At 41.3% G+C, this 21,772-nt stretch overlaps 1 protein-coding gene across 1 annotated transcript in view; it reads right to left on the reverse strand.

Annotated features, from left to right (window-relative positions):
- The window catches only part of PLCE1 (phospholipase C epsilon 1), a 326,732-nt gene that overhangs the window by 111,474 nt on the left and 193,486 nt on the right, over window positions 1-21,772 (reverse strand). Inside the window, exon 4 of the mRNA XM_045022805.1 lies at window positions 11,947-12,263. Within this exon, the coding sequence (XP_044878740.1) occupies window positions 11,947-12,263 (317 nt within the window). The remainder of the gene's footprint in view (window positions 1-11,946; window positions 12,264-21,772) is intronic.

The raw sequence follows: 21,772 nt of genomic DNA on the forward strand, positions 1-21,772 counted from the left end.
CTGAAAGCACCACATTAGTTCCCTGCATACACATGACATAAGCTATACTATAGTTTTAAAATCTATTAATAGAATTGTTTATACACACACACACACACACACATACTATTTAGAACATTCTACACATTTAAAGCCTGATTTACCTCTGACAAGAGTAACTACTGAATTAAATTATTTTATAATCAAGTAAAACTGGTACAAAGTGAGGACATTCAGACTCTAATATATTAATTATGTCAGAGAAGTTTATCAAATACCATGACACATTTTTTTAAGGTTTCTGAAAGACTTTATTTTGTGTCTTATTGTGAAAGGAATGTCAATATCTTAAATTAAACCATTAAATCTAAATTGTAATTTGGATATTTACAATTTCTAAAAATAGTTAATTTTTTCCTTTTGTTTTTAAAGAAGGCCCTTTTCTCCCCATAGCTTGGAAACAAACTGACATAAGAGGCTAGGAATTTGGGAACAAATGTAGGAAGCTGACACTTTTTTATTAAGCCAGACTTTGTTGAAAATTTGAACCTGTATGTGTCCATAACATTTCATGCACCATTCCACCCCAAAAATTATTTATAAAAGTGACATGAACAAAATTACTGGTAAACAATATGAAGTGCTTAGAAAAAATACAAGTGTATATATACAAAACAAATTGAGTTGCAAGCCAAACAGGTCAAAGGACTGCAAATGTTTTCTGCTTTGCTGAGATCGTCACAAAGCTCAGCCAACTGCGTGAGGAAAGAGAAAAAAACAGTTCTGTTCTATGTAAACCTACTCCCTAATTTTTCTGCCATGCATGAATAATCTCAGAAAAATAAATTAAGCATCACTATTTTTTCCCCCTTTACAATCCTTCTAGAAATGCAGGATAATACACTTTTTAAATTGCATATACATGAATCACAAGAAATGAAAAGGGCATACAAAATATAGGGTTTTAACAATAACTGAGAATACAATTTGCTACAATAAAAAATAATCCCACTTTGGAGCAATATCAAGTATATAAGGAAATTTTTGAGTCCCAGGTTCCTGTAACTTTTTCCTTTGTTTTTGTGTATTAAGTCTCATCTCAACTACAGGATTGGAGAAGGCACATAGCTTTTTATTAAAGTTTCAAATTCAGTCACATTTCTACCAGGAAGGTAGAGAGCATTCATTGCCGATAAAAGTTGTAGCCCGAGTAGGAGGCTATACCTGGGGTTTAATACAAAGCAATTTGATGCATACCTGGTAATTTGCAGTATACAAGTCGCACCGATGGCCTGGACACCCATTTTGTTTCCAGTTTGCATTGTGTGAACACAAGGAAGTGGCTTGCTGTGAACTGAGGCAGTAGCATTTTTGGGATGTAACCTATGGTGCTTTGTTTCTCAGTTGAGTAGTATACATCTTGGTATTGTTTTCACTGTGAGTTGTATAGGATGCAAAGTGGAAGCCAGAAGGTTTCGTATTTCCGCCCCCACATACACAATCCCATGTTTCCGCTATCTCAGCACCATGCTTCCTTTCTGAGCGTGTTAGTGCAATTTCCAAATTCCTATCACCATGGAACCAGAAATGCACCACGCCACAATGGTGGCAAGCACGAATGCTTGGGCTGTATTACAGCATTCTGTATTAGACTTTGCCTGCTGCACCCACAAAGCAGATGGTGAGGTGCATGAGAACATTCAATGGCAGTGTGACAGGGCTAGGCTGTTCACTGGTGCTGACTAGCAGGTAGGTCACTGTGTCTCAGCTCATCCCCAATCTCTGGCATCCTTTACCAGCAATCACTCAGACACTGTGGTAGTCCACCTTCCAGTAGGTAGCAACTTGGCCCTCTGGCCAGGTCACCAATTGAGTTTGCCCCTTTATGGGGTCACAGAGTCCAACAAAATGTATATAGTCCAATGTCTCCACAAAACAAAGGGTCTTCCGCCCACCTCTGGGCACCTGTGTGTGGAGCACCCTTGACTCAGAGCTTACAATGTCTCTATCTCCCTGCCCTTATCTCCACAGGGGGTGAGGTGGCAGGTTGTGCCCCCTTCATGAAAGGGTGGTTGGCAGGGGAGCCTGGTCCCTCCCTCTCCATCAGGCTCTGACCCAGGTGCCTATCAGAGGCAGTGATCAGAGCCACTCCAGAGTGCCTGAGTTGCTTCCCTGGATCACTTCCTACCAATTACTTTCCCAGTCCAAGGAGTGGTCAAAAGCCTTATAAATGATCCACCAGCAGTTAAAGTAAAGGGTTCCCTTCTCCTAGGGAAAGGCTAATCCCTCTTCTAGAGCCTGCGACAGCTGCTTCTTGAAGACCTCTCCCCTACTGCCAGAACTCCTCCTGTACCGTTACACAGGAGCTCCCAAGATACGTCTCTCCTCATCTGCTGTCTGTCTCCTCCCCTTCTTTTCAGCTCTTCCTTCAGCTGGGGCAGGCTCTGCAAGTGTGGTGGTGCAAAGTCATCTGGGCCCAGAATTGCTCCTAAATCCCTTCTGTCCCACAACAGAGTTTACATACCCCAACACAGGCAGCATCAGCAGCAGGAGAACACTGCAAAGCTGTTTCACCAGGACAAGTAAGCCAACCTATTGGAACTAGAGGACTTAATTCCTGGATCAGCTACACAGCACAGTTTCTGGGCCCAGCAAACCAGCATGGATTGATGAGAGGTTAATTCTGCAGACCTGGGAATGACCAGCAGAGGGGAGAGAATTTCAGAATGGGAAGGGCTCCCTTATTTATTTATTTTTTTAAAAAGATCTGTAAGGAACTGACCCTGGAGCTTCAATGACAGCATAAAAACATACAGTGTCCCATGGTTGCAGAGAAGTGGATAATAATAATAATAATAATAGGAGATAGACCAATCTCCTAGAACTGGAAGGTCATCAAGCCCAGCCCAGCCCAGCCCAGCCCCCTGCCTTCGCTAGCAGGACCAAGTACTGATTTTTGCCCCAGATCCCTAAGTGGCCCCCCTCAAGGATTGAACTCACAACCCTGGGTTTAGCAGGCTAATGCTCAAACCACTGAGCTATCCCTCCCCCCATCTAGAAGCTGGCCACCCCAGAATGTTACTGGTCTATAGCCAATTGGTTCAGCATCGTAGTGGTGGGGAATCTGGAGATGATTGATGACTTTGCACTCATGGGATTCCCAAACTGTATCAGGCAGTTGATGGAATCCATATCCCTAGCATTTCCCTCAGTGCCAGAGTACAGTTTATAAATAGAAAGGGGTATTTCTCCATTGTGCTCTTTGCCCCAATAACCACTTTGGACACTAATGGTATTAAGGTTGGTCCAGCTGTTCTAGGAGACCTTGTTTTATCCTCTGAAGCCATTCACAGGTTGCTTGGTCAGATGGAAGGAACTTTTTAACTATCACCTGAGTAGTTGCAGAATGGTGGTCAAGTGTGCATTTTGACATTTGAAAGGCAGCAGGCATTGCTTATGGAACCGTTTGGAAGCAGCAGAAATTTTTTTCCTGACCATTATAGTAGCATGCTGTGTTATGCATAACACTTGTGAGAACAAGGGGAAAGCCTCAATGATGGGTGGAAGGCTGAGGTGAAAAGACTTGCTTGATGGTTTGAGCAGCCAGCATTATGTCCCACAGAGAACACTAACACCCAGGGAAATATTGTCAGGGATGCCTATTCATATTTTGAGTCTCATACCTGAACATGTGTAACTGTAAATCCAGCTGCTAATCCAGGGTGGGGGTGAGGGTTGGGATAGACTGTTAGCAGTGCAGTATCATTTATTGGTAGTGGCAGTGGAATGTTGCCGATATATTTTCATAAAACCATATGTATTATTTTAACTTTATTTAAAAGATTGTGTGTGTGACATGTATGGATGAGTCATAATAGACATTTATTTTATACATTTTTTTGAAACAGTAACAAAGCCAAAATAAAATTCTAACTGAACACTAGATAAATAACTACCTTTTTATTTGAAAATACATTTATCAAAATAGTCTACTGAGTAACCAACAAACAGTGAACCTTTAAATAAAACAGTGAAAACTAAACTGAAAGTACAACAATGCAAACAGTGCAAAAATAAGATTTGGATGGGTTGGGGGTATCCTTAAAGTTACAAGCACATATCTCTCTTTCCCCTGTCTCTTCCTTTTACATGTGGTTCAGGAGTTGAGTGCTGTGGCTCAAAATTTTCAGGTGCATTGCAGAGTTCAAAAGTATCCAGTCCCAAGGAGCCAGTGTTCTCAGTGGGCAGATAATGGACCTGGGAGGGGAATGGCCTCTGAAACAAGTGCTGTGCGGATATTGTGGGGAGGAGTTATTGCTGGTCTGAGTAACCAGTAATGTCCAGGGGCTGAAAAACATGGCTTGGTCCCAATTTATGGGACTGCAAGGCTTGCTGGCCTTGCAGAAGCTGGCCTTGCAGAAGCATGTTTTGTAGGACAGTGTTCTATCTGAGAACAGCATCCATGAGTGGCCTCTGCATCTCCCAGCCTTTTTTGCCTCTTTGGCCTCGGTGGTGCTTTCCTTGACCACTGCCTTGGACCACTGCATTTATTTCTCCCTCTGGGTCATCATGTACTGCCTCCACCTTTCAGACAGTGCGATCTTCCTTTCGGACTCTGCCACGAGTTTTACAAATGTCTTGTCCCATGTCTTCCTTTTTCACAATCTCAGGTTGGCCAGCCTCCAATCAGTAGACAGAGGCCCTGTCCTTGACAATCTGAATGTTGCAGGGGTGTGGTGTGGGAGCATAGAAAAAAACAGGTGCTTATTCATATTCCAGGCAGGCCATGATAGCATTTTTGTGTGTGAGGAGACACTGGGTGTCCTGGGATTTCTCTCTGCTGTATATATGTATTTGCTGCTGTTCCTTAATAGGTTGGGAGAGTGGGTGGGTTAAAATTATGTTGCTGCTTTAACTATACAGTTTTGTTTGTGTGTTTGTGGTGCCTGTATGATGTCAAAGTGATTGGGGGGGGGCTATGAGGGTATGTCAAGGCCAAGCCAGATAGTAATCCCCTCTACAGCCCCTTTAGGTTGTCTGACTCTTGATTTTGGCTAGGCTGATGCAGAGCAAGATTCAGGGCACATTGCAGCAGGACATGACTGCAACTGGTTTTCCAGCTGGCCAAACTCAGGGGCCTAAGTCCAAAAAAGATCCTACCTCTCAGGGGATAGCTTATCCCCAGCATCCTCCTGTGGGCCTCGTAAGTTGTCCTCAGTGGAAGGAAAGGGAGGGAAGAGTGCAGCCAGCAAGCTCCATATGGTGTAGAATCCTGTCCAGTTCATCATACAATGGACAGGTCACACATTCTCTGCTCGACTGCATTCTTTTGTTGCTCATTTCAATGTACAGTACTTCTGAGCTGCTTGCTCTTTATAGGGCACTGGTCAGCATCCCAGTCATGGCTCCTTTCAGATATGTGCTTGGCAATATCCACAAAAAAGTCTTCGTTCCAGTGGCTGGCCACAAGAGCTTTCTATCCTGATGCTTGTTCCCAGATGGTAACGAGATCCAGGATCTCAGCACAGCTGTGCAAGACATGTTATGAGGCTTCTAAAGTGCTATCACTCTAGATACAGTTGTATTGCAAGAATGCTGAAACACTCGGATCCAGAAGCAAATGGGCAAATTCTGGCTCCCCACCATCTTTTAAAGAAAGGAGACATCCTGGGAACTTGATACCAGAGCAGGGAAGGGCATACATGTGAACGAACAAGTCAATAATGGTTAATCTGCAAAGCATGATGGGACAGCTGATGGAAGCATGTCACAAGTGGTGCACAGCAACTGTGTTCACAAGAATAACAGACTGCACTAATTCAATTTGCAGCAACCCTAGTCTGCTTGACCAAAGGTCTCTTGAGTTTAGAGCAAATGTGCAGTCAGCATGCAGTGATTGAGCCATGTGTATGTGACCATTTTCAAACCAGTTAAACTTAGTTTGATCCGCTTTAAAATCCTCAGCTAGACAAGCCCTATGTCATTTATCATGGCTTTATGGTCCTGTCTTTTTTTCTGACTTTGATGGAATTTCTTGCTTTGTTTTCAATCTGTTCTTCTTATCAGATTTACAGCAACAAAACAGCTGATGATAGGGTGTCCGAGAACAGATGGGTCTGTTCTCCATATGTGACCTGCAACCTCACTGGTTACAAGTACAGCAGATTTTACTCCTTCACAAGGACAGCTTGATCTGCAACTTCCCTTTTCATCTGCTCTGTGTCAATTCTGGAAAAATTAGGATTTTAATACCTCCATGTCTTAAGCTACTATTCTCTCTCAGTCCTGTTTCTCTTTTATCAGCCAGGATAACTATCATACTGTAATCTTCTGTTTTCCTCTGCACTACAATATCTCATCACAGAAGTTTTATAGCATCACTGAGTATACAATGGATCATTTTAATCTTAGAGATCTAGAAGATCAGATAGCTTTTCTACAGAATCTGAACAGATCCATATTGTCTTCACTCACTGGAAATTAACCTAAAATGTTTTGCCTTCCCTCATTCTCCAACATTTTGATTTTTTTTCTTTTTAAAGTCCAGTACATATCTAGCCCCCATATCGACAAGGTTTTGTTTTTTTTCATTTTTTTACATTTTAATGTCAGTTTTATCAACTATTTCTTCAGTGTAATATCCTGTCTTTCTATATTAGCATTATTAGTAATCTGTACTCTAGTAGTAATGTTCACCACAGCTTTTCCTTTCTATATTAACTCCAGTGAATTTGATCTTATGAGAAAGCTGAAAAAAATGTTGGAGGCTACAAAAACACTAGAGATCTTATGAGATTGGGCCATACTGTTACATGCATATTCACCTGGAAGGTCCATCAGAGATAGTAAATTCCCGAGAGAAATGGCAGGTTTACCAGATGATAGGTATATTATATTTGAAACCTGTATTTCCTTGTGGATTTGGTTAGGCCCTTTAGATCTAAAACTGTCCATACTACCCAACCTTCAAGAGTACAGTGAAAAAGGTGGAATACAGATCAGGGTACCTGGCCATTTCTGAGAGTGGTTCTGTTACTCTTTTTATATGTCTCAGATTATTCACCATTAGCCTTTTTTCCCCCCACATATTTTTGAAAAAGGTGATTGGATGAAACTAGGACAGCTGCCATCATGGCTGACACCAGGGACTGAACTGGGGACTTCTAGATATGAAAGCAACCTGAGCTAAGGAAGCAGGCTCTTTATAGCTGTGGCCTGTAAACAGACTCATCTGTGGATCAGGCACAGAGCGAGACATGTAAGGCACGCTGACCAGTGGGTTACAAATCTCCGGCAAGGAAATCTCTCCAAGGTAATGATATATACTCCCTGAATCATATACCTCCAGTACCCAAATGGTCATGCTTACTTAAACAGAGGCAGGCTTCCCTTATCCAGGCTCAGCTCATCAAGAAAATAATTTGCTAGTCATGTATTCATTCTGTTATTTGTGAAGTTCTGGCCAGTAATTTCAATCTATGCTATCTTGCTCTAGCACCTCTATGCCACAACTGAAGTCTGTATTGAAGGCGCTTTTATTATTCTATTTTCTTTTTATTAGAATGTTATAGATAGAGGTAGTTTCTCTCTAATCTTAGTGCTACTATTTTCTCAAAAAGCTTTCCCTAAATCACTGGGGAAAAAAACCCACAACAATAAATGCTTATCTTAAATAACCATTTTTGACAGACAAAGGTGTCTTCTAACTGCAGTAGAGGTACTTGTTTTAGTCATGAATATAAGTGAGCCTACTGAAGCAACAAGGAAATGATGATACTATAGCAATTATATTCATAAGAAACTTTTTTCTAAGATTTGACCATCACGAGATCTTTTATTATATCTGTGCTTGATCCAACTGCATTGAAATAGCGTCAGGTTCCCCCTCATTCATAATCCCTATGCTGTGCAGAATTAAAACGCACCATTTCATGATCCCTGGAAAACCGATACCCAAGTGTTCTCACTTTTGTAGACATTGCTGAAAAAAATCTGAATAATTTAATTTATCCCTACAATTGCCCTCAGAAGTCAGGAATCCACATGCTGCTCTAGTCCGATCAGAAGTGGTTCACATCTTGTGAATGATATTGTTGCTCGCAAGGATCTCTCCTAACCACTCATATTTTTATGCTGATCACCTTTTCTTTATGGAAAGGCCTCAGTCACTCTGCATGGCTCCTTCCAATTGAATTAAATACATTCTACCTCAAATCTCTTCTGACTAGGAGCAAAACTAACACATTTCTCCTTATGTGTTATGGTAATAGAGAGGCAGACCATTCACTACATTTTTTAATTTAGCTTTTTTTTTTTTTAACCCTTTTCTTGCATTTTCAAAAGCCTATATGACAAGAGTTCCATGCTGTCATCTCATAACAAAAGCAAATGACAAAAATAAATATATACTGACACACAAGCAGATCCAATATATTTAAGTGCTACAAATTAAACAGAAATTATACATGGTGCATAAGACAGCTAATTTCTGACTCTGCCCCTTCCTCCAGATCACCCTTCATAAATCATTCCCATTCCATAAGGTGTTGACCATACATCATGGATTCTTTCCCCTTTTCATATCCCTTATATTGCCTCTTATAAGCTATTAACATGCTTTTCCTCCCTTCTAAGCCCAAATATTGCAATTCAAGTGCATAGCGTGAACAAGTGGTAACTAGACTGATTTAAGAAAATTAAAGCAAATAAAAGCTACCAGAATATTACCTTATTGTGTTGTCTATATCCTCTAGTGATGCCATTTAAATATACAGTAAGCAAAAGTTTCATAATAGCAACTGCACTTTCTACTCTCTACGGCTTGATCCTGCACCATGAAGTCAATGGAAATTTGGGGCCTGGATCATGAAAGAGGCATCTGGGTGTCGTTGTAATATAAATATTAAATAATAGTAATAACATTTATTTCAATGGGAACAGGATTTGTCCCTAGATGATTACGCCTAACAGGCACATTTTTTGCAGAAGTTACTTAATACCAATCCTGCAGTCCTTATTCGGTGAAAACTCCTTTAAGTGTGTTAAGATTTGGCTGAATTTCCTTTTTATCATGAAACAACTACTAAATAGGATAACTTTTCAGTTACATTTATAAAAAAAATTCACAAAGCACATCACTACATGAAAGATAATTTGCATGCAATAATTTCTATTGAAAAGAAGGAAAATGATATGAAATAATCTTCTCCCATTATGTAGCAAAAGCCTGTCATTTTGAAATTCATTTTGGCTCCCAGAGTATAAATATACTCCAGTATTCTTGTGGGCAATGCCAGAAAATCAGCAAGCACTCATTGTCTTCTGCCAACAAAAGTATGACTCTCTGTGCAGGAATTTTCTTGCACATTTGAAAACAAAGCCATTTAGAAAGTCCACTCTTGTTGGTAGGATATGACACTGATATATATTCAACAGTGCTATAAAATAAAGCAGATGCTAAGATACTGATTTATTAGGGGCAGCGAATATTACACAGCAACTCCATTTAAACAATTTTTTTTCAGTTAAAAATATCTATTGCAAATAACTCTTAGAAGTAATACATTGTATTAATGATTAAGTAGTATATGCACCAGATATCCACAAGTTAAAATTACAATGCTCTGAGGCAAGGGTTCTCAAACTTCATTGCACCATGACCCCTTTCCGGCAACAAAAATTACTACACCACCCCAGGAGGACCCCTGTCCAAGTCTCCTCCCTGGGTGGGAAGCCAAAGCTCAAGGGATTCAGCCCCAGATGGGAGGCCTGTAACTTGAGCCCTGCCAGGGCTTTGGCTTCAGCCCTGGGTGGTGGAACTTTGGCCCTAGCAAGTCTAATGCCAGCCCTGGTGAGCCCATTAAAATGGAGTTACAACCCACAGTTTGAGAATGGCTGCTCTGAGGAATTAATCTTGGAGTAGTGCCAAAAAAAAAGTACAGTTAGGTTGAAGGCACAGTGACAGTTGCAAAGTCTGATAGATCACAACCCACTAGGGTTAGAAAATATAGTAATGTCAATGGATAGCTTTAATTTTCAGCTTCACACTGGACATAAAATACTCCTAGCCATCCTCGACAAATCACAAGATCAGAATTTAAAATCTCATCATTGCTTTTAAATCAGTGGTGTCCTCCCCAATCCTGGGGCTGTTGTGGTCTCACGTAGAGCAGTGCGAATAACAGATTTTTTTTCAGTTGTCTGGCAATTTTCAAAAAAATTGGGGGGAAATATTAGTTTTGGGTCAACCCAAAATTTAAGTTTTACAGACTATTCCATGAATTGGGAAAAAAAATGTAAAAATTTAGTTTCAAGTTGGACAAAAAAAATAAAGAAAATTTAAAGCAAACAAAAATGTTTCAAAACGAAAAATCAAAATGTTTTTCAAAAACTTTTCAAAAATCAAAACCTTTTTCAGGTCTTCCTCACTCCCCCCAAATTGAACAATTCAGGGAAATAAACACAAGTTTGCAAACCATTTTGGAGTTCTATATTTTTTCAATGAAAAATGTTTTGGCCAAAATATTTCACCCAGCCCCTGTCCCAAACTGCAAGTTACAACAACACAAAGGCTTTCCTAGTTTGCACCAGTTAACTACAAAATGCCCCAGAGGGCCACTTGGGCAGCTGCAGATTGCCAGGACACAAGAGAGCTCTGGCCACTCTCCTTTCTTCCCAACGACATTCCTCATGCAGGTGGCCATAAGATAGGTACCCTAGGCAGGAAGAATCCTCCACAGGTTGGAGCTGATGGCTTTAAGGCTTCTTCTCACTACCGAGAAACACAAAGCAACCCCAACATAGTGGAGAATTGGGACGAATATTTCAGAAACTGCTATAACTAGAGGTCATTTACATAATTTAAAAGCTGTATTCTACAGCTTTCTGTAGCATTCTCAAGACAGTATTTACCAGTTTTCTATCACTAAACGTTCTTATCTTAGAACTGAATTAGGGAAAATCAAAAGAATTACAGGATTTTAAGTACCTGTATCTTGTGACCTGCTAGGAATAAAAATATTTTGGAAGAGGTCAGTTCTCAGTTCTTATTTACCTGGGACCCAGACTGTTCATCAGGGGTTAAATACATGGCCTGATCTACACATTTATTTCTGTGCTCTCACTGAATTTTAGGATCTCATTAGGAATACAAAATACATCCTATGGTTAGGCATAACAGACTGAGCAAAAGGTAGGATTGAGATAAAACTGTATTTTTGGCTTTCATAAATTTAGGACAGTCCTATTGATTTAACATTGTATATTGTATTCCATTTTTAAAGTAACTATTCAATTTTAATATATTTTCCCGGAGCTGAATCCTGAGGTCTTTACTAAGTTTTACCTTGGTCAAATTTCCATTAAAGTCAATGGGAGTTTACCTGACTAAAAACTAAGAGAAAAAAAAACACCATACTAAGGACCTCAAGATATGGTTCATGGAAAAGTACCCAGCTAAGTCACACTTCTTGTATAATAATATCCAAGACACACAAAGGGATTAACTTTCTCCAGATTACAGTTAAATCATTATGCAAGTAGTTAGCGGAGTCCAAAAACTCCTAGTTCATAATCCTTCCATGCTGACTACTAAGAAGATCATTCTTTGTCCACAAAAAAATACCCTCCAGCTTCTGAGCAGAGTAATAATGTGATTGAGAATACATGCCAAAATGCCAAAATAAACACATTACAGGAGAACAAGTCTTGATTTAATGTTTTTTTTTCTTGTTTACATTTCCAATTTGGGAGAAAAGCCTGGGTTGAGATTTTCAAAGCTGACTAAGTAAGTCAGTCATACAACTCCCATTAATATCAATAGAAGTTGTGTGGCTCCCTGATCAGCTTTAAAAATTTCACCATTCATTTTTAAAAATTATTGTCAGAGTATCCCTTAGATAAAAGGAAAAAACTGGCCCATAAATTGTATCAAGCCACTTATGAAGTAATTAAAATATCTTGTCTTACCTCATTAAATCTTGTCACGAGATCTTCAACAACATTGTGTTCACCATTTTGGGAAGAAAGAATAGTCGCAGATATGGAAGCTTTAATGCATGGAAGTTTGCTCTGACATTCAGCATTACCCAAATCCCTGGTTAAGAAGCAGAGGTAGTCAATGGGCAAGATCTTTCGGTAGAGATCCTGTTCCTGTTCAGTCAGAATACTAGCAACCTCCTCTGGGAACTGAATGAGGTGCTGAAGTTCTACTAGCTCTTTACTGATACCAGCTACACTGGAGGGGAGCACATTTGAACCAGCCATAGATGTGCACGGTTGACGTTCTAAAACAAAACAAAAAAAATATTATGTAGCTTCTTTCCTTCATCTATTACACTTGATTGTGCAAAAACATACTCAGACTGCATTTTTTTGTTCTCGTACATTGTTTATTTACTTAAACAACAACACAGGATTTCACATTTTATATTTAAATAACCTAGTAAGTTGTTCTAGTGGTGACTCTTCTCATATATATTTACAAAACACTACCTTCTAGAGTTAATTAGGCAGGTGGAGACCTGGGACTTTGGGGATCACTGAGACTATTGATTTAGGCAAAATTTGCCTGCTTTTATTGTTACTGTGTTCCTCTGTCTGTTTCATTCACCTGTTAAATCTTGTCATGATCATAAATAAGGTGTTCTATAGAGCAGGGACTGCCTTTATTTTGCTTGTCTGTACAGCACCGAGCCCAAAGGGGCCCTGGTCATTGATTGGGGCCTCTGGGCATCACTGCAATATGAATAATGTATACCAATAAATCAATACCAATGTGATTAATATTTTTTCTCCCTTTTTCCTGTTACTACTAACACTACTTATATGTTGTTATTCATTTGCATTCATTTACTTTTTCATATAAGAAAATGTCCAAAGATAAAATATAGCTTTCTTTCCTCCGAAGAAAACATGCATATATTTGGAAGGGTGTATATTGTATCTGTCACTATAAAGACAGGTTTCAGAGTAGCCGCCGTGTTAGTCTGTATCCGCAAAAAGAACAGGAGTACTTGTGGCACCTTAGAGACTAATGAATTTATTTGAACATAAGTTATTTTCACTATAAAGGAGATTCACAATAGTTTTATAATTTACAAAAAGTGATGTTTCTTGACATATCTTTTACTTTAACATCTTTTCAGAGGAACAAATTCTGATTTTACACAAATGGAAAGTATTGCTTGTGCTGTCTAATCAATCAAGTTAATGACTGATCCCAATTCATTCCTTTATTATGAACGATATGCACTCATCTAAGCAAAAGTCATCATCGACATATAGGTAGCCAAAAAGTCATTAAATGTCAAAGTATACAATTATGGAAGTCTTAAACTACAGAACTTCTGATTTTAGTTAACATTAAGTTTTGAGAAAGCATCCCCTTCTCATCCCATACTTGGTTGTCTGGCTATACTGAAAGAAGGACAGGACACACTTGATATGGATTTAATCAGGCTGCAACTTTATTATTAGAAGTCTGGGACAATGGAAGATAAAAGTGTACAGTGCAGGCAACTCCATGTTCATTCAATAACTACCCGGGGGCTTCCGCCAGCCCCACTTCATTTTCCATCCAGGTCCCCCAGCCAACCCCTGGCTTGGATCTTACCAACCCCCGGCTTGGATCTTACCAACCCCCCCACGCCAGAGGAGGGTTAAGGTGGACTATAAGAAAGGGGGGTTGGCTCCTTGCCATACCAATCATAGGAGCCCTGAACGTCGTTCCCCCCGTCTCCCATGCTCCATTCCTTTAATCAAGCCTTCTTTTAAGTCCTTTACTGAGCCATTTATCTGGTCACTGAATGCTTTCCCTATGGAATATCTGCACTGGACATCTGCCCCACACTTACCAAATAATTTATGGCATATAGCCCAACCCCCTTTCCTCCTCACCATTATAGGCCCTCCCTGAAACCATTGTGGGGAAGACGAAAAAAAACCCTCTACCTAGGCCAAGGGTGGTCAAACTTTTTGGCAAGGGCCACATTGGGGTTGCAAAACTGTATGGAGGGCCAGGCAGCGAAGGCGGTGCCTCCCCAAACAGCCTGCCCCCCACCCCCTATCCACTCCCTCCCACTTCCTGCCCCTTGACTGCCCCCTAAGAACCACTGACCCATCCAACACCCCCCCCCGCTCCTTGTCCCCTAACCAGCCCCTCCCAGGACCCTCTGCCCCTAACTGCTCCCCCAGGACCCCACCCCCTATCGAACCCCCCTGCTCCCAGTTCCCTGGCTGCCCCTCGACCCCTATCCACACCCCCACCCCCAACAGGCCCCCTGGGACTACCACGCCTATCCAACCCCCCCCCCCCGCTCCCTGTCCCCTGACCACACCCCCTGACAAGCCCCCAGGGACCCCACGCCTATCCAACCCCCCATTCCACACCTATCCAACCCCCGCCTTATCGAGCCCCCTGGCTCCAGCCCCCTTATCATGCCACTCAGAGCATCATGTCTGGTAGCCACGCCGCCCAGCCAGAGCCAGACACGCTGCTGCGCTGTTCTGCAGGAGCGTGCAGCTCTGCCGTCCAGAGTGCTGCCCAGTCAGCAGCGTGGCTGCGGGTAGGGGGGACAGTGGGGGAGGAGCCGGGGGCTAGCCTTCCCAGCCGGGAGCTCAGGGACCAGGCAGGACAGTCCCACGGGCCGTATTTTGCCCACCTCTGACTTAGGCCAATATGGTGGTGAGGGAAAAATTCCTTCCCAGCCCCCCTAAAAAGGAGCAACTAGCAAAATGCCCACAGCAGGTACTAACCAGACCTGCTATTCACAACCTTCAGGGGAGGGAGGCTGGGCGTTGCTTTGCAGGCTGAATGGAAAAAGGGCTTCTAACATCCTGGCATGCCCGTTTTAACCCTTCCCACTTACATTCCCAGGGTATGAGCCAGTGTTGCCATGATGACCCTCACCTCTCTTTTTGATACAGCTTCTGACTTCCTCTTACCCTCCCACCCCCAACCCGTAAAGCACTGCTACCTTTCTTCCAGCAAGCCTGGACAACATACCCTGTTCACTCTTTGCATCAGGATCATCTCATCTATCCATTGTGCTGAACAATTATGAAAGGTTCTGAGATTCAGTTAGAATAAGATTTCAAATGCTTATCCAGACTAATTGCATTCAGCCTTTTTAGGATATAAACATGCTAAAATTAAATACATGTTAGTTTTACATCAGAGGGATGTTGCAAGGATTGATTAGTTAATGTTTAGATAGTACTTTGAACATATAAAGTGCAGTCATTTATTAATTATTATTATTATTGTTATTGTGACCAATATTATACAGAGAAGAAAAAAGGAGCTAATTATCCTCCTTTTTCAAGTGGGCAGAGATCACGGTGTGAAGAAAAAGGCTGGTTATGTTGGTAGAAAAGACTAATTTGAAGTTAAAAAAGGCGGGGGGGGAGTTGAGAATGAGTTGTGGGTACAGATACAGGAAATGCAGGCGTACCTCTCACATGGAGTTGTCAGCTCATGATACTGACTAGTTGAAGACGGGTCTCAATATTTAACCCAAAATATTCCTCTGAAGAGAGAAGGTACTAGTTGTATGAGAGAATCTTTTTAACTATTGGTCACGGCTTCATAACTTCTTCCTAGCTTTAGAGGACTCATTGGTCATCCTAATCTTATGCTGATAGACATGAGAAGGAGAGGTTACATACTTTACACTGAACTTGAGTTCTTTGAGATGTTTTGTCCCTATGAGTGTTCCAACATAGGATGCTCGTATGCCCGTGCACTCTCAGTTGGAGAATGAAAAGCAGTGTCCACAGGCCTGTGCCTGCACCAAAAGCAATTATTGTCTCCAAATCAGGGCATATAGGGAAGTGCAATCCTGCCACCACTCAGTTCCTTCTCAAAAATGAAGCAGAGCCTTCACAGCCAAGGAAGGAAGGAAGGTGGGTATAGAACCCATAGGGATAAAACATCTCAAAGAACTCAAGTCACTGTAAGGTAAGTAATATCTATTCAAGTATATGGCCCTATGGGTGTTCTACCATAGGAAAGTCCCAAGCAGTAACTCAGCAAAAAGGTGGGGGCAGAGTTTGCAAGTCCAGTTTGGAGGACTGAGACACCAAATGTAGTATCTCTGGAGGCTGTTAAGATGGCATAATGCCTGGCAAAGCTATGGATGGAAGATCAATTTGCATTCCTACAAATATCTGTTATGAGAATGTCCTTCAGTGGAATCATAAATGTGGACTGAGCTCTTGTGGATTGTGCTGTAACTCTGAGGCAGCTGCATCCCACTGGATTCACAGCAAGTTCAGATGAAACCCTAAACCCACTTTGACAGTCTTGAGTGGAAATAAGTTGACACTTCATTCTCTCAGCAAATGATACAAAGAGCCTAGGACAGGCCCAGAAGATCTTAGTCCTGTCATGGTAGACGGCGAGGGCCCTTCTGACCTCTGGCATATGTAGGCTGGTCTCCTCTCTGGAGGCATGAGGTTTTGGGTAGAACACTGGCAGCCAAATCACTTGATTAATGAGATATTCTGAAGAGACCTTTGGGAGAAAGCGAGGATGGGGACAAGGTGTAACTCAGTTTTTATAAAAGGTGGTATTTGGCAGGTGAGCGCTCCCATTCGTCTGGCTGAAGTGATGTATAAGGAACCAAGTCTTGAGGTAGAGGTGGAGGAGAGAACAAGAAGCTATCAGTTCAAAGGAAGGTTTCCTCAGGGTGGAAAATACTGCCAGCTGACTCAGTCTGTGGAGCTGTTTCATTGCTGTGTCCCAGAGACCAGGCAGGCTCCAGCCTGAGCCTGGAAGTCTACAAAGCAATGAAACAGCCCCACTGCCCTAGCCCTGCAAGCCTGAGTCAGCTGGCATGGGCCACCCATGGGTTTTTCTTTTCTGTATACACATACCCTTAGAGGGAGGTATTGCTGTAGAAGGGAGGATCCCCTTTTCTGAGGTCTAGATCTCCTCTGAACGTCTGAAGGTCTGGAAACCCTTGTTGCAGGTTGTACTGAAAAGGCCTAGTTCGCTGTGATCTTTGACACCTGTTAAAATATCTTTTTGTTGCAGGAACATAAATTCCCAGTGATCATAAGATAGTCTCAAGTCCTTCAGAGGATGGAGGAAGGAGAACGAATCAGAGCTGAAGAGCCTGAGTCCTTCAAAAAGAAGGTTTTCAACTGTATTCTGCACCTCTTTCAGGAGGCTGGAAGACTGGAGCCAGGATGCTTTTCGCATAACCACACCCATGGGTAGGTATCTAGTAGCTATGTCCGCAGTATCTAGGGGAGCTTGGAGGGAGGTTTTAACCCTCCAAAATGAGGGGCCAAAATTGTTCCCTCTGATCCTGTGGCAGATGTTCAATAAAAGAGTGAACCTGGAATATGTATTAAAGTCATATTTTGCCAACAGGGCTTGGCAGATTGCCAGGCAAAATTGGAGAATTGTCAAGGAATAGCTTTTCCCATCCAAGAGGTCTAAAAGTTTGTCTACTTATCATAAGGAGAAATCTGGAATGGGCCTGTCTATTCCCTTCATTAGCTGCGTCCATCACCAAGGAATTGGCAGCAGTGTGGGGAAAGAAATGTTCCATTCCTTTGGTTGGAATATAGTATTTTTTATTTGCCCACTTACAAGTGGGCTGGATAGTGGCAGGTGTCAGCCAGACTGTACAGGCAGGCGATAACAGAGCCTCATTTATTGGGAGGGCAATCTTTCCCTGAGGGGGTAGGGGGGATTATTTAAAATGTCCACCAAGGAGTTTTGAGACTCCTGGACCCCCTCTAATAGTATCTGTAGGGATTCCACCAGGCATTTCATGCAGTCTTAAAAGGCCTGAAAGTCACCAATGTAAGAAGGTGATGGAGGCATTACCACCTCATCTGGGGATGAGAAGAATTTAGCTGATAGGGTGAGTTTCCCTCCATTTGTCGGTCCTGCTATACCTGGGTGTCTCCAGATTCTGAGGAGGCATAAGGTACCAGAGGGAAATCATACAGTACCGGATGGAGATCCTATGGTACCAAAGATTGGTCAGTCAGTACCAGTGAATGATACAATATGGAACCCTATAAAATTGTTCATCAAGATGGCCCCAGGGATTCCAGTAAGCCCACTGAGGAGGCAGTTGGGGAAAGAGTAGTCATAGCCCCCAGCTCTAGGGCATCTGGTGAGGTCCAAAAGAGCTCCTTCAGAGTACTGGCTCAGCAGGGTACAGTGGTAAGGCACAAAAAAAGAGCAATATACCAAGACCTGAAGAAGAATCGTTCCTTGGGGAGCTTCAAAGATAAGTACCCATACTGAAGGCATGACCAAGGTTCAATCCATCTAGGCGGTACCAGAGAAGGGGCCCTGGTAGAGGAGTGAAGCAGGGGAGAGTCCAGGACCTCCAAGGAAAGAAATATGGAGGGCTATGGTATTGAAAAGATTGAGTAGGTACCAACAGTTGGCAGTGCTGAGATGGTGAGCACAGTATCAGCTTCTCTAACCTTAAAGGCCTGGTGAAATGGAGATAACTGTACTGGGGCATGTGAAGGAGGCCCATCCATCTCTTGGTGTCTGTCAGTCGGTACCAAGGCAGGCTGATGCCTGCTAGACAAGTTGTCCACACACTGCTTCTTGTGTGGTACCGGTGGCTCGGTTCTGGGATCAGATGGAGCTTCAGGTGTATCCCTTGAAGGACATGAGGCCTCCTTAGAGTGGCATTTATGGCCTCTTCTTAGGCTAACTGGAAGGAGAAAGAGGCATCTTCTTTTTAGAAGTCCTAGCTTCCAAAGAGGTTGCTGCCACTAGGGAAGCTTGGGAATGGTAAGGATGATGTATGGGGGGTGGAGGAGCAGCCACTGCTGGGGCTACTGAATGCTCAATTAGAAGGAGCTTCAGTCAGCCTCTCTGCCTTTTTGAGACCTGCCTTCAAATCCCATACAGGTCCCTTACACTTAGAGGTGGGCACTCGAAGGCAGCAAAGACATGCCTGTCATTATGGGGAAAGGACTTGTGTCAGGTCTGGCAGGGCTTAAACCCCAGGGTCTTCGGCATAACACAGAGTGCTAAAGGACCAAAACCAGGGGTCCTAAGAAGGGGAGGAGGGTAATCCCCCTTCCAATCAAAACTAGAACTAAAGAAGAAATAAAATAACTAACAACAAAGTAGAAGAAAAAAACTAAGAAAAAATTGCTATGTCAGAAACTATGGGAAGCTGAGAACAGCAGGCATGCAGCTGCTCCATCTTAAGCTGCAGGTGATTGAGAAGGAACTGAGTAGTGGCGGGTCCATGCCTCCGTATATGCCCTCATTTGGATGCACAAGGCTCTGCTATGCGCTGGCGTGAGCCCACTGACACTACTTGCATTCTCCGATCGAGAGCACACTGGAGGATTCACATCCTATGGTGGAGCACCCATAGAGACATATACCTGAAAAAGAACAAACCTTTCTACTATTTTTCTTTCCTACTAAAGGAATTATCTAGTTAAGAATGTGAGAAATATAGTTAAGTCTGCCCTTGGAGACTCAAACCCAGAAAAGTGTCCTTAACCGAAAAAGAAAATTCACCCTAGAAACAGTGCATCTCTGACTTTTCTGAACCATGCAGCAAGCAGGCCTGCACTGATCTATAAAGAGCTAGTGTATTTCTAACAACAGATTATTTTCACAGAAACTCAACAAGCAGACAATCTTAATTACCTTATCATTTTAAATTTCAACACATTTTATACATATGCAGTATATATGAAAAATTCCATAGAAGGAATACACCATGAGAGATGGAGGGAGGGACAGAACACCATATAAAGAGCACAGTGAAGTGCTGAAAGCCTCTGTTTTAGTTGACCTTGTTTCTCTTGTTGGGCTCTATCATTTTTGTGGTTGAAGTACTTGCATGCAATTTATTTGGGATTTTCTAAATATGAAAACTAGGGAATTTACTTAAAAGGACACTGCCAAGGTATTTTTCAAAAATTTAAGAAAATGTGGAAAAGAAGTCAAATGAATGCCTGTGTTAACTATCTGTTACCATTTGTATCACTATTCTATGCCTGCATATTGTACTAATGACAGTATCTATAGAACCTCTTTGATTACTGTCTACCAAACATAAGATAAATTATCTCACTGATTACTATATTATATTTTTATAAACTTGAAATTAACATCTGTTTAGTTATGGAATTGCTTTTATAATTCACAGACAGAAACTTGTTATTCTTTGGTTGGTTATATAACTTCAGGACTGCTGGCATCAACTTTTTTTGTGAATAAAGTTTCAGGATTGACTTTGAAAAATATTTTTTAAAATATATGGAATTTGTAGAAAGATATAAAGAAAATAAATAGCCCAAAATTTGGGCACGCAGATGTCAACAGCATTAATCCTGGTTACCATTTTAGTATTCAACCTTGCTGTTCTTATTCAGACAAAAATCACACTGCTTCCAACGTGAAATTTAACCAAGTAAGGACTGCAGTGTGGAGCCCTTATTGTCCAAACTCAAATTCAAGAACTCAAATTTGATTCCTCAAAAAAGATGAAAATCAGAATCATAATGAAGCAGGATGCTCACATTAAAGCAACTGTACTAATAAAAGAAGTACAACTTAGAAACAGTGAACCTCATGCCGAGATGAAAATTGCCTTTCAACAGGGTTTGATGAGTTTATAAATGAGAACATGCAGTTAATGTCTTGCCTTCATTGTCTAGTTGTTTTATATACCAACATCTATTTTAAGCAAAATAGTACCTCAGATATACTTAAAAACAGTAATGCAAGGGAAGAAAAACAATACGAAATGTAAAAAAAAAAGAGTGCACTCTCCAGAAGGCTGCTTGTGAAAGATTTTTGGATTGTGACAAATTGTGTGTTCTAAAACAAAACATGTGGATTGCAAATAGATTTGGTAATCAGAGTAGTTATTTCATTTAGTATAGCATCTCCTCATTGAAATCCTCAAACAGCTGTCTTTTTTAATAACAGACTTTGCTTCCACTAAATTGGGCTATTCTGAATGACAAGATATAAAATCCATAAAGCTCTGTTTCTCAACTGTTATCAAAAGGTAACACATACAGCAGATAAAATGACTAAACACCTATCCTCAGCATCTCACACTAATGCCCCATCTACTCCAGCATCACCCAATAGACATGGTAAAAAGAATGCAATAACAAAAATAATTTTAACAAGCTACACCCAAAGATTTCACCCCGATTTGTATGTGCTTTAAATTTCAGCCCAGAGATCCATGAAAACAAACATTATGTTACAATGAAATGGTATCAGCAAGCTGTGGTGATCCTGGCCCCAGTGCAGTCAATGGGAGTTTTGCCATTGACTTCAACAGGGCTAGATTACACTCTGGGTCTTTTTTTTATTGCAAGGTTGTTTTTGTTTCTGGGAGAAATATTTTCTCCATACTTAGTTTTGTTAAGAGCCAGGGAAAAGCAGTTTCCTAACAATGTACATTAACAGGAATATTATAAGAATGTTCTCCAGACTATTCATGACACATACTAAAAATACAGAAAGCATTCAGAAAAATAAGTTTTATACATAACTTGTAATAGCTAAACAAACATGGTCTTCAAATAAAGAATGGCATAACTAGGAAAGTGGTTTTTGCAGTCTCTGGGGTGTTAAATCATCCAGTACCATAGTAATCAAATCAATAAGCTTATGTTACTTTCCTATTCATTTTACATATAATTTAAAACATTTTGCTCTTTTTTAAAATGAACTTGAATCCACTGTTAATCAATTTTGTATACAAAAAACTTGTTGTAGATAAAAATATCAAAGGACCTGATCCTACCCTCACTGAAGTCAATG

The sequence above is a fragment of the Mauremys mutica genome, chromosome 7 (genome assembly GCF_020497125.1).
Source record: "Mauremys mutica isolate MM-2020 ecotype Southern chromosome 7, ASM2049712v1, whole genome shotgun sequence".
Classification (NCBI taxonomy): Eukaryota; Metazoa; Chordata; order Testudines; family Geoemydidae; genus Mauremys; species Mauremys mutica.